This window comes from Crinia signifera, chromosome 1 (genome assembly GCF_055691185.1).
Source record: "Crinia signifera chromosome 1, ASM5569118v1, whole genome shotgun sequence".
Taxonomy (NCBI): domain Eukaryota; kingdom Metazoa; phylum Chordata; class Amphibia; order Anura; family Myobatrachidae; genus Crinia; species Crinia signifera.
This window is the reverse complement of record NC_139217.1, coordinates 303,749,627-303,763,726: the sequence shown is the minus strand read 5'-3', so window position 1 is coordinate 303,763,726 and position 14,100 is coordinate 303,749,627. Positions and strand designations below refer to the sequence as shown.

The following is a 14,100-nucleotide window of genomic DNA, read 5'->3' as shown; positions in this document are numbered from 1 at the left end:
ATACATATATATATAAATGTATACATACATATATATATATATATATACATATAAATATACAATTCATAAATCAATTAGAGTGTTGCTCCATAATGGGTAAATAGGTCCAACAATATAGTCAGTCGAATAATATTGACACAAAAATCTTGTATACACTGTCATGTTTTCTATACATAATTCTATATGTATTGTGTACATACATGTTGTATATTGGATTTTTTGTATCACTTTAATTAAGCAATAATTGAATTTAGCACATATATGTAATGCGTTTACAGTTATTTCATTTGTTACTGACAATTAAAAACAGATGTAATTTTAGTATTCTAATTCCATTGTTATTGTGTCTGTTGAATTACAAAAGTGAGGCCTGTATTTAATAGAAAAGCTCAAAATGGAGAGTCTAAGGCCCGTATCAATTGTTGCCGTGTTCTTCATCCTGAAGATGAATATGCTGAAGAAGCATTGACATATTGCACACTTCCAGTACAATACACCAGTTCTACATCATGTGTGTGAAACATAAACTATACAATTTTGCCTTTCCTAACTATTCAAGAATAAATGGTTACATTTTATAGTTTTTTAACAAATGCTTTTTATTTTATTTTTTAATTTAACCTTTTGAGTGCCAACATCTCTGTGAAAGATGTTCAAAATATCTGCTAAAAATGCCAGTGTCGCTCACATTTGTAATATAAATTCAAATAAAAATGTTTTGTAAAAAAAGATTATATTTCCTATATAATTTAAACATTACAGATCATTATGATGAATAAAAATGTTTGCTTGGCAATTTTGTACACCTATTTTGACAAATTCATTTGACACTCAAAGGGCAGTATTCAATGCTCAGGATTCACCATTATTTTTACGGCAAATCGGGCTATTTTCACTCCTTGCGGTGAATCGTTTTCACTGAAAATCTGATTCACCCTATTCAATGTTCACTGTTCGCCGAAAGCGAACAGTAAATACCAGCCAGTTCTCCATTTCATGCTCCCTGCACTTCGCTATTGTTTTTAATGGGATTTTCACTTACATTCGCCATAATTCTTCGTGAGTGTATTCAATGCTCGGATGGCAAATTGCTTTCATCGTGATTTTTGCCGCGTGTCACCGTTTAGTAATCGCCATCTTTTTAAGGTGAACTGGAATGTGATCTTTTAAAATAAAGGTTTTTTTTTATTATTTGTGTAAAAAAATCAGTAATTTTATTCTGTGAAGGGGCATGCTATTTTTACTCATGTGCTTGCTGCACATGTATATATATATATATATATTGAATTTAATAAATAATAATATTTTTTTTTACACATACGCCAGCAGGGGGCATGAAGCCACTCATTAATATTCACTGCACACTGGTCCCGCTCATTACATATGCCCAAGCGGGACTAGTGCAGCGGCTCCCTAACCGCATCCCCTGCCAGCTCTCCGGGGTCAGCTTCTGCTGCCTGTGTCCCCGGGAGCCCTCCTTCTCCCCCACACATTCTGGGGCAGGCAGGGAGGCTTCCATCTCCGTCCCCCGAACGCCGCAGGGGTTAAAAATTTCCATCAGGGCCAGCGAGCCCCTGCGGCATTGAATAGGGTGACAGGGAAGGCTGGCAGCGAATGCTCCAGCCCTCTGGAATGCGGTGAATGTGCAGCGAATCCTAAACATGATTCGCTGCACATGCCGAAAAAAGGTATTGAATACTGCCCAAAGTGTTAAACATTAAAACCGCTCTGACAATCACTCTGCAAAATAATATGGGCACTTCTGTTCTTGAAGAATTTCACGCAGTTTAATATTTTATTAGAAAAAAATGTTTCTCTGGAAATGTGTGATCATATTCATCTGCTAATAGCTGTATAGCCTATACAGAATTGTAAGGTCTGGTACTGTATGTAGGATAATTACACACTGTACAATATTGTGTGTTGCTTGTATATGTTATTACTGATGGGAATACCCTAAAGTGTTTATACTCTAATGTCCATCACTGCCAGTTGGTATTTACAATGCTATACTGTGTGACAAAACTGTTAAATATGCCACTTCTGAGTGGCTTCCTAATATAGACCAAGATTTTATGCGATGGAGGCATTATTAAATTAGACCTTATGAATATTAAGATGACCCCTTGGAGGTTTCCCATCTAGTGATGACGCTAACTGGTGCAGCTAGAAAACATTACGGTCATCCTACTGATACCATTGTATTCTGGCTGGTGGGAACTGAAATATTTAGCATTTTTTGTGAACCTTTTTTGCTATTTATGAGTAAGAAGAGTAATCCATGTGTGAGTAATGTATATCGACATGTTCCTCGTGGGTTTCATGCTTTCTGGAGCTGTTCTGAATGTGTGGTCCCTGGTTAACCATGTTGCTGGTTTTGTGTCCAGAGGTGCAATCTATGTTGCTTGGCAACATAATAGTCTCATAGAGTTTTTTACAGTGTCTGCATTCCTTATTTTCCACTGGTTGGTTGAAACAAGCAGCTCAGACTTTTTAATTATAGAAGTAAAATTTGCTAATGACCGAATATCCCCAATCATATACAGCACATGCAATTCCCACAGCTTTCTAGAGTTTATGATGGTTTGATTAACCTACGATATCAAGGCGCATAGGGAAATAACATATAACTAGATTCCCTGTAGATGTATTATGTCTGCAGAAATCCATTAAAAATATATGCTGAGTATGGAGAGTTAAAATGATATTTAAATCCCTAAAACATCTGGAGATGGCAAAGGCAAAAAGGTTTAGTAAATCAGGAAACTGATTTTCTAAAAAAAAAAATATTACTGAGCTATTAAGAATAATAATTAAAATGCCTGCTGCCCACTTACTGCAGGCGCCATTGTCATTTAATTGACTGGCCTGCTTCCACTGGCCATGGCAGTAAATATAAACATGCAGTGCCAGGTTTAGTATACATAGGTGCCACCATATTGGATTAATCAGCTAACTCTGTTGTCTGTCCAATTTATCAGGTGCTGACTTCAGCCACTAATGATTGATCCTATGTAAACCCCAACAGTTACATCTGCTTATTGCCAGTCATAATTGTACTGTACTTTACCTGTTCCTGGCTCCAGTGTCAGTAGCTCTTCCTGATTCCTGGCTTAATGCTATATGTTGTACACTCCGTTGTGCAAATCAATGTTCCTAGTTATTGTTTTCTTTCTTAGTGCTCCAGTTTCCAGTTGCTCCCTGTATTCTGCACAGTGCTCTGCACTCTTTTAAACAATGCCAGCATACATTACTACTCAGCTTGCATAGAGCATATTCTACATCACTGAGCATTACCATACACACCTGCAGACTGGACAACCTATATCAGAGTGCATTACCATTCACAACCTGCAGAGTGCGCATCCAGTATCAGCCTGCATTATTATTATTATTATTTATTTATTTATTTATTTATTTATTTATTTATTTATTTATATGGCACCACAAGGGTTCCACAGCACCTGACAATACATAGCTGAGCTCAGCACCCATTAGCCAGCAGCACAGATCACAGCAGCAGCTAGCAACACCCATCACCCCTCCCCATAGCAATTCTCATCCACAGAGTGGTAACTAGACATTTTGGTGCCCTGTGCCAGAAAGACCCCAATATTTTAAATAGGGACAGCACCAAAGACTTGTGCCCCAGAAATGGGTGTGGTTTTGATGAGAAGGGGTATGGCCACACAATAGTAGACAATCAAATTAGATCAGTAATTAATTTTTTTTCCATCTACCCACCCCCGGACCAGGAGTTGCTGGACCTATTTGTTCAGAAAAAAGCGTACTGCTAATAAGTATTAATTATTCACTGAATATTTTATCAGTTTGTATTAATTGACAGGATGATTTAGAAGCAGTCTCTAAAAATCATCTGGGTTTCAGTATTGGTGATATCCATTTGCCCATCTCTTATGGCAGGCTTAAAGTAGGCAGAGAGGATTTGATTAATCAGCTTTCATATTCTGTTTTCTGCTGTCACTTTTCATTGTTGCATTTCATGATATGCTGGACGAATATTGTAATAAAGATTTAAATCATGACACATATCTATGACAAAAAACAACAACACATTGCAAAGATTATATTTAATTTTATTTTTTCATTCTGATTAAAATTTCATAGGTCGCAATACAATGTCTTTATTAACTGCCCACACTATTATCTCTATCTGATGATTATGGATAGAGGGCTGTTGGGAACCAGCTGCAGTAAGCTTTTCTGGCTTACTTTTTAAAGGCAGTGTATTTGGGCCACATTTGCTAATGAATTCAGTAACAGAAAATTATATGCAGGCTTGTAGAAAAGGACAGCAAGCGCCATCTTGTGGAATAATCACCAAGGTACATTTTCTGACATATAATATGGGGAATCCATATCGTTCTTTGTTTTGATTAGTTTCCTGATTGCTGTAAAGTTTTCAGTAAACTTGTAAAATTAACATTTTAAAGTAATTCTATTTTGGAATTCAAAGTTACTAACATGCAGTACATAACATATCCAAATGATAAATTAGAGTTCACATCGTGGGGGTAATACTCCCTAAGCATTACCATGATCACCTAAGTTCACAATTTAATGGAACTTAATGAAGCATTATTAATTATCTTTATGCAGTGTAGTACATAATATTATTAACATGAATATACAGTATACGCTAAATTAACAAATATAATATAAATATTGTAAAAATAACACTAGAAAACTGTGGATTTTTAATTGCTGATACACAGTGTGTCCACCAAGTGACATGATAAATGTGGACTGTGTGGGGTTCTGAGGACCGAGTTTGAGAACCACTGTATATCCTACCCATTTGTGTCAAATCTACTTAGTAACCTATCAGATGCATCAGGTGCATACACACAAAGTAATCATACTTTCACCTCCAGAGGTGTGTTAAAAATATTTTTAATGCAATGTACACTGTAAACTAAAGTAAATACAAGACTGCATCAATCTCATAAAGTAAATCATCCACCTCTCAGATTAACCAAACATTAAGCATTATAATGAGATTAATTTGAGGCTTAACCCTTGCTTTTATCTTCCACTATATTGATATTTGCACCTTTCAGTATATCTGTTTGTTTTCTGGTTGTGTGTTCTGTGACAGGAGTTGGTACACTGCAGATATGTTATAAATACATATCTGATAATATTGGTTTTTCTGTGCAAAGCAAGTGTTGAAATGCAGTTCACACTGTGTGGTCATCTCAATCACCCTAGTATGTTTCAGTTTCCGTATTGAACTGTACTATATATATACATATATCTCTCAACACTGTGATCTTTCCCTTCACGGTTGTTGTAGCGATATTGATATTGTGTTGTCTAAATAGCAATGGTATAAACCACAAATGGATTTTAAGCCATTTTGCAATCGATGCGCTGTGGTCAGGATATGCTCACTTTGGCCTGACTGAAGATTCAGAAAGGAAAGGTAAGATTGAAATGAGCTCTGTAAATATTATGTCATTGTGACCATACATAGACCTGGTGTCACTCTGACTGGGCAATATTTTACAATCATAGATGTGAGAGTAGGTTTGTATAATCCACATTCTCTAAATAATTTCCCCCCCAATTATTGTTATCAATAAATAATCAATTACATTTAGCGGGATCTTTAATAATTATTTTCATAAAAGCATAAGTAATTGATTTGCTTACAAATTTCTATTAGAAATTCTAGATAAATGGCAATATTTACAGTAGCTGTAGCAGCTCTCTTGAAAAGTACATTCTTGAGTGAAATACAAAATATTATGGCTGGTATTCAATTGTTATATCGCGCCCGATCTCCCGCCGAAAAAGCCGGGTGATAGTAGGACGATATTCAATTGATCACATTTTTTACGCATATCGCGCTCATTATGGTCAGGTTTAGCAATGCATTTGTGCATTTCAGCACACCACCCTCGGGGATAGTGAGCTAAAATTCTGGTGAAAAACAATTGAATACCGCCCTATATGTCTTAATTGCATATATTATGGCATAGAATATGCAAAGCTAAGAGGCAGATGTACTAAGCCTTAGATAGCGATAAAGTTGAGAGATAATGTACCAACTAATCAGCTCCTGTCATTTTTGAGACACCACCTACAATATAACTTGGTATTTAGGAACCGATTAGCTGGTATTTTAACTCACTGTAATTTACCACTCTCCAAGGCTTGGTACATATGCCCTAATGTTTTATGACTGGGCAGAATGATTGTATAATAGAATAACAATTTTTGGAAGCGATGCTGTGTGTGCTTGGTAGAGTGAATGTACAGTTATTTATTATTGATTCACTTCCCAATTAATGATTAAATGAATTCTAATATATTCAATTGTCATTTGAGATAGGTTATCTCCCATATATTGCATTGTTATACATTCAGGTCCATAAATATTTGGACAGCGACACAATTCTCATAGTTTGGGCTTTATACACCACCGCAATGGATTTGAAATGAACCAAACAAGATTTAATTACAGACTGTAAGCTTTAACTTGAGGGTATTTACATAAGTGAACAGTGTAGGAATTACAATGGTTTCTATATGTCCCTCCCATATTTTAAGGGACAAAAAGTAATGCGACTATCGGCTCAAAAGCTATTTCATGGACAGGTGTGCGCAATTCCCTTATTATTCCATCATCAATTACACAGGTAAAAGGCTTGGAGTTGATTCCAGGTGTGACATTTGCATTTGGAATCTGTTGCTGTCGACTCTCAATATGAGATCCAAAGAGCTGTCACTATCAGTGAAGCAAGCCATCATTAGGCTGAAACAAAAAAATCAGAGAGATAGTGAAAACATTAGGTGTGGCCAAATCAACTGTTTGGAACATTCTTAAAAAGACAAAACTCACCAAATGGCATCAGCAACACCAAAAGACCAGGAAGACCACGAAAACAACAGTGGTGGATGACAGAAAAATTATCTCCCTGGTGAAGAAAAACCCAGTCACAACAGTTGGATAGATCAAGGACACTCTCCAGGAGGTAGGTGTATATGTGTCAAAGTCAACAATCAAGAGAAGACTTCACAAGAGTGAATATAGAGGGTTCACCACAAGATGTAAACCATTGGTGAGCCTCAAAAATAGGAAGACCAGATTAGAGTTTGCCAAACATCTAAAAAAAAGTTCTGAAACAACATCCTATGGACAGATGAGACAAAGTTCAAAAAGAATGATGGGAAGAGTATGGAGAAGGAAAGGAACGGCTCATGATCCAAAACATACCACCTCATCAGTGAAGTATGGTGGTGATAGTGTCATGGCGTGGTCATGTATGGCTGCCAATGGAACTGGTTATCTTGTATTTATTGATAATGTGACTGCTGACAAAAGCAGCAGGATGAATTCTGAAATATTTCAGGCAATATTATGTGCTCATATTCAGACAAATGCTTCAGAACTCATTGGACGGTGCTTCACAGTGCAGATGGACAATGACCCAAAACATACTGCAAAAGCAACCAAAGAATGTTTTTAAGGCAAATAAGTGGAATGCTATGCAATGGCCAAGTCAATCACCTGACCTGAATCTGATTGAGCACACAGTTCACTTGATGAAGACAAAACTGAAGGGAAAATGCTCCAAGAACAAGCAGGAACTGAAGATGTTTGCAGTAGAGGCCTGGCAGAGCATCACCAGGGGTAAAACCCAGCGTCTGGTGATGTCTATGTGTTTCAGACTTCAGGCTGTAATTGACTGCAAAGGATTTGCAACAAAGTATTTAAAAGTAAAAGTTTGATTTAGGACTGTTTAGTTTGTCCTATTTCTTTTGGACCCTTAAAAAGTGGGAGGTACATATATAAACTGTTGTAATTCATACACCGTTCACCTGATTTGGATGTAAATACCCTCATATTAAAGCTGAAAGTCTGCAGTTAAAGCACATCTTTGGTTCATTTTAAGTCTATTGTGGTGGTGTATAGAGCCCAAAATATGAGAACTGTGTAGATGTCCCAATATTTATGGACCTGACTGTAAATACAGTACATAGCTAATAGAAAAAGTATTTTGATTTGAGGCCAATCCTGGGAATGGAATCAGTGGGATCACAGGATTGCAGCCAAAAATTGCAAGGATTTGTGAATGAAGCCTCTACTTCTGGGATTTTGTGATTCATTTGTGCTACATTTATGATACATTTATGCTTGCCAGCGATAGGTACCAGTTCATGCACTGCTTGACTATGTGGCTGTGCAGTGTGATTTCAGAGGTCATGCTGCACAACCCGTATCTACTTGCCCCTTCAGTCAGGATCACCACTTAAGGACTACAGCAAAGTAGATTCCAGCTGGGAGATGTATGGTATGGCATGCGGAATGTTAATCCCAGGTATCAGGAAACGCTGGAATTTTGTGAATTAGAGTTTTCCCAGGTTTGAAAACAATGGCCTGGGATTGGCCTCCCTTGCTTCAGTGCAGATCACACATTGCAGGGAGGTGGGGGGTTTTCAACACATTTAAGCATAGTTGTAATGTAGTATACATTGGGGATGGTCTACAGAGGTACACCAAGAATCTAAACACCTTTTGTGGTGGACTCTTACAGAAACAAAACATTAAAGGTAATCTTTTAATTGTTATACGAGACAAAATAAATTTGGGAGAAGACATACATAAAAGAAGAAATACATATTAAATCAAAGTGTATAGATAAGAGTCGAAATAAAAATAAATAATTGGTCGTAATTCCTGGACATTTGCAATAATTTACATTTTTCAATAAATTCTATTGTCAGGGTATTCAGATGACAAAATCTACAACCATTTTGCTACAAACACCATATAAATGGATATTTGGTCTCAAGTATATTGTATATACAGTATGGTCTGTACTATTTCTGACCCTTTTGCCTCAAGAGTAGTATTACATTTATATAGTCCAGTATTCATGGTCAAAAGAGATGCAGCTTTATTAAAGATACCAGGATTGCATGTAACACATGCGCAAAAAGAAACTATTGATGCATTCAAATAAATCTTAATTTCACTTGATTGATATATCTGCAATTCATTTTACACATGTTATTATGGTAATAATAGCCTAAATACTAAAAAAAAAATGCTGTTGAAACGTTCTTGCGACTGTTCACAATCATAATCCTTATAAGCGATAACAGTGCAGAGATATAATAAAGCTACTAGCTAGTCTCGTCATGAAGTCTACATAGATAGTTACAGTTGCATATACGTAATTGCATATGCATAAAAAGATGTTCATCCATTACGAGACACTCCACTTCTGCTTTAATGAGACAGCGTGTCTTAGTAGGGTTAAACCGAAAATATAGATAGTAGCATCTACCTCTGCTGTTTGCTCCATAAGATCATTCTTCCACTGGTACCCAATGTACTGCAGTGTCAGTGACAGATCACAGGTGAATGAGAGCACCCTGAAAGCACCTTACAAGGGAGGAAGTTCCATATATGAAGCTGGTGGATATGCGCTTAGCGGTTCCTCCATAATGTGTAGTAGAAGAGCTGTACAATAATCGGCAATTGCCATGTTTCTTCTCCGATGCTGGGTCAAGTAAACACTACAGAGAGACCTGGAAGAGTTTGTCAGATGATGTACGTTTTATACAAAGGTCTGATCACATGTAGTATGTAATATATGTGCTGGTTGCCTGAACCCGTGGATCAGCAGTGCTGTGTTTCACTGAGCTGCCACTGGGACACAACATTCAGTTGGAGTTTCCTCTATACGCCCACCCCCAAACTTAGTTGAAACTAGCCAATGGGAGTCTGGGGAAGCATAGGAAGGTGAAGTGAAGCTGAATGCTGCATCCTTTTTGCAGTGGCAGCTGTAAAACTCACAGTGCTGCCAGTCCCCAAGGTAAGACAGGCAGCATATATATTACCATCATTGCATGTATGTTTACATGCGTTAACTGTCGACCCATGCTATAAGTGGCAACTGTTCTGCTCCACTGGGAACATCCACCACTGGTTATAATATAGAAATGGTATAAATTATTAATATATTTAAATAAAATTATTTAAAACTGCCTGATATTCCCAACATTTTATATATATATTTAAACACTTTGCTATTTATTTTAGGAATATTAGGATTTAAAGTAATTCATTTGAATTGGATGTATACAACGTTAATATTATAAGGGACTTAAGAATACAGCAAATTAGAATATTTTTTATTTCTCTAAGGTGTGTACTGTATGTATTCTTTCAGTTTATCCAGATACTGTATATAAAGGCTGTCTGTATTTGGAGATTGATAGCAAATTAACTTTTATATAGAATTTTAAAAGGTCAATTTATTGACTGTCCCTCAGTTATCCTGATGTGCATGGGTGTAGTATGACTGCCCAACAATGGGGATCCCGACAGTAAGTATACCGACATCAGAATCCCGACTGCCGGTGCTCTGACAGGGGGGCAAGTGCAAAGATGCAAAGCTGTCGATATACTGACTGTCGGGATCCCGATTGTCGGGCAGTCATCCGGCACCTGATATGCATACAGTACAATAACAAAAGACAGAATACACAATATAGAGTAAATAATGAATTCGGCACTACCATGTATACCACAGCCATTTCTAAATATTTTTAATATTCACATATAGAAACATCTTCACCTAATAAAACATAACTCTTCTTGCAATGGCCCCTTGTAATACAGACACGTGAACCAATAAAGACAAGGACGTTTGGCTTTATGAGGGCAGTTGGGTGCTAGTCACTCAGGATTACAATTGATAACTGTAATGTTCATCGATTGCTGCACCTTCTTATTTGATTTATGTCTTCTTTCCAAGCGAGAATATCCAGGTTTCGGTTGGATCTATTTTAAGGTGAATTACATAGCCTAATATAATTCATTTGTTTCCATACATTTCAGTTCATTTATTTTAAATAAATTACTTTAAATAATTGTTGTTTTATTGTATCTTTATAAATGTTGATTTACAGCCTATGTTTGTGTGTGCGTACCACCATTCTTGTGTGTGCCTTCTTCACAGGGAAATCTACCTCCAGATTACAGAATAAGTTTGATCGATATTGGTCTTGTTATCGAGTATCTGATGGGAGGAGCGTATCGTTGCAATTATACCAGGAAAAGGTTTCGAACTCTTTATCACAATTTATTTGGGCCAAAAAGAGTAAGTTTACATTTTACCATAACAATTTTTGATCTGCCCATACCGACACAAATGTAATGAGGAAGGAATATAAGGGGAGATGTACAGTATGAAGTAGTGAAAACAGTGAAGTGAAACAGTGGAAAGGTACCAATCAGCTTTGACGTAACATTTATCAAGTGTGTTCTATAAAATGATAGTAGTACAGTATTTGGAGATTGGTTGCATTGGCACACTTCTGCCGTAGCAGACTTGTATACTATTTTTACTGCTTCATACAGCTATCCCAATATTTGTTATTGCATGGGTAAAAATGACTATTTCTATTGTATTTTAGTAAGTCTGTTTGGTCATATTCTTGTAACAAATCCATACAGTAATATGAATGGACTGGGTAAAATAAATAGCAAATTAAAGGACTATAGTAGCTGGTTCAACGTGTGAGCAAAACAGATGTGTCCACACACACCTATACTTTGTAGCAATAGCAAAAATGTAATATTTTTGTATGATGTGTTTATATTATTATTATGGATTTCTCCTTTGTTATTACTATGTGTGTTATTATTATGTAACAATAAATTACATTCACTGTCTAAAAATCAAAGGTTAAAAGTACCATTCGACCAGTTCCTGTCATTTATCAAACACAGTCTGTAACATCATAGTTAGGAGCTGATTGGCTGGTACTTTATCACTCTACAAGGTTTAGTACATAGACCTCTTAGCCCATACCTGGTTAACCAATAGGCTGGTACATCCACAGCCTAGGGCGCAATGACTGGGGGGGTGCCTTGCAGCCAAGGAATAAAAAAAAGGCTTAATTTATTCCATGCTTGTTAGCAATCACCTATCCCAATATACTGCGGGAGAGGGAAGGGTCTAACGTTCTTAAAGTGACTGTCAGATGGCTGTGCCAATTTAACTTACTGATGGAACCATTACTTGAACCATTATGTACACTGTGCTAGTTGGGCAACTTAATGCCAATGGACCAGATGCACTACGCTTTAAAAGTAACAAAATGGAGAGTGATAAACAGCCAGCCAATCAGCTCCTACCTGCCATGTCACAGACTGTGTTTGAAAAATGTCAGACAGGAGCTAATTGGTTGGTTGTTTATCACTCTCAATTATATCAGTTTCTCAATAACAATATTGCATCTGGGAAGGCAAAGAGTGAGGAAAACAACACTGAATGAGCATACACTGGTGACTACGGTCACCCATTACAGCATTAAATCAATCTCTCCTGCTGACAAAACATTAACACCTTCTGATTTCCTCTTTGTTTTATGGTCACATTAAAATCTGTTAATAGACGCTGCTCTTCCCTCCTGTTATGATTCTTATCCTTCTTCCTTTTTACTTCCAAGTAAAATCCTTTGTAATTAAAGTTTACATTAGCAATCAGTTTATCTCTGTCCTCATCCAATTGTACATACAGTATACATACAGTATAATACCTTTCTGCATTTTTGTTTATGAAGCGTATAGTATAAATCTGCATTACAAGCACTATATATTACATATGTTCACATTGTTCTTTATTATGTCCTATACAGCCGAAAGCACTGAAGTTATTAGGAATGGAGGTGAGTTTTTCTTCTGTTAACTATGGCAGTGATCCCAAAGGGGAAACTACTGTATCCCTCTTATTTTTTGAGGAGTGGGGGTGGGGGTGGGTGGGTGATTGTTTACAGATGAATCTGCCCCAATGGTTTAGGGACACCGGGAATATATTTATCGAGCCAAGGGGAAGTGGCCCAAAAAGTTTGGGAACCACTTCACTGTGTGAGAATACCACTATAAAAATGAAACCTAATGTATGAGCAAAAGATTAAAGCTGGCCCATTTCTTCTATTCATAATTTAGGAATTCTAGATAGAATTGTTGTTCTATGTCAACAACAATTCTTGTAGACATAGAACATTATAATTCAATTTTGTTAAATTTTTAGAATACGCAAGTAACATTAATGTTGTGATGACATCTTGTAGATTTATTTGCTTTAATAATCATTCATATATAAATATATGAATTAAAATCTCTATATAAAATAACATCCCCCGTAGGCTTCTGTCTGTTTGGGTTCATCTCAAGAACCACCAGATAGATTTTGATGCATTTTTCACAATTCTATAGAGCATTTTTTGATTAAGGTTTAGGTGTGTATAATATATGACAGAAAGGAGCCGAGCTGTGACAATTTTAGTGAAGCAAATCAAACAAAGAGTAGCCATCCGAGCACTCTCTTGGCTTATTCTGCCTTAACCATTAAAGATATATGACGATGGACTTTATTATATACTATGTAGAGATTAATACGTATTATCCTGCTTCTACAGAAAAATTCTCCATAAATCCAAACTTGCTCCCATGCGACGCCATGGCAGGTCACTAGTGTAAAAAAAAATTTCAGCTGTCATGGATCAGTAGAGAGGATAATGCCCGGAGATTCTGTGTCGAGTCACCATCTTATATAATTATATGCAAATAGCTATAACAGATACCAAGCATTTCCAATCCTGCCTCTGCTTTCCCTTCTAAACTGTTTGGTATTGTTGTAATAGTTTGTATGTAGGCTCACTTAGAACATTATTTTTTTTAGACATTACCTTACTCCAAACTATGGCCCTCCAGCTGTTGTGAGAGTCCCATCATGCCTTGCTACAGTTTTGCTATTAGGGAATGCTAAAACAATGACATGGCATTCTAGGATGTGTAGTTTCACAACAGCTATAGGGTCATACTGCAAGCTATAGATTGTAAAAGTATTTGGGGCCATTTTTATAAAAAAATATTTTCAGGCTATCCCATCCAATGTACAGTTATGATGGTAATAATCCAATTCAATTTAATAAAATACACCGTATAGTTATTAAACATTTTCTATGGTCTAATACCTTACATACCAAAATACAACTTCTACATGTAATGGGCAAACCCTGATCTGTTATTCTGGCAATTAGTCTATTATA

The 14,100-nt window shown here is 36.5% G+C and overlaps 1 protein-coding gene across 8 annotated transcripts in view; it reads left to right on the top strand.

Annotated features, from left to right (window-relative positions):
- TRPM3 (transient receptor potential cation channel subfamily M member 3) overlaps nucleotides 1–14,100 on the top strand; it is a 637,712-nt gene that overhangs the window by 528,659 nt on the left and 94,953 nt on the right. For all 8 annotated transcript variants that reach the window (XM_083186086.1, XM_083186082.1, XM_083186083.1 and 5 more), the window contains exons 13-14: nucleotides 11,001–11,141; nucleotides 12,685–12,714. In XM_083186086.1, the coding sequence (XP_083042212.1) occupies nucleotides 11,001–11,141; nucleotides 12,685–12,714 (171 nt within the window). The remainder of the gene's footprint in view (nucleotides 1–11,000; nucleotides 11,142–12,684; nucleotides 12,715–14,100) is intronic.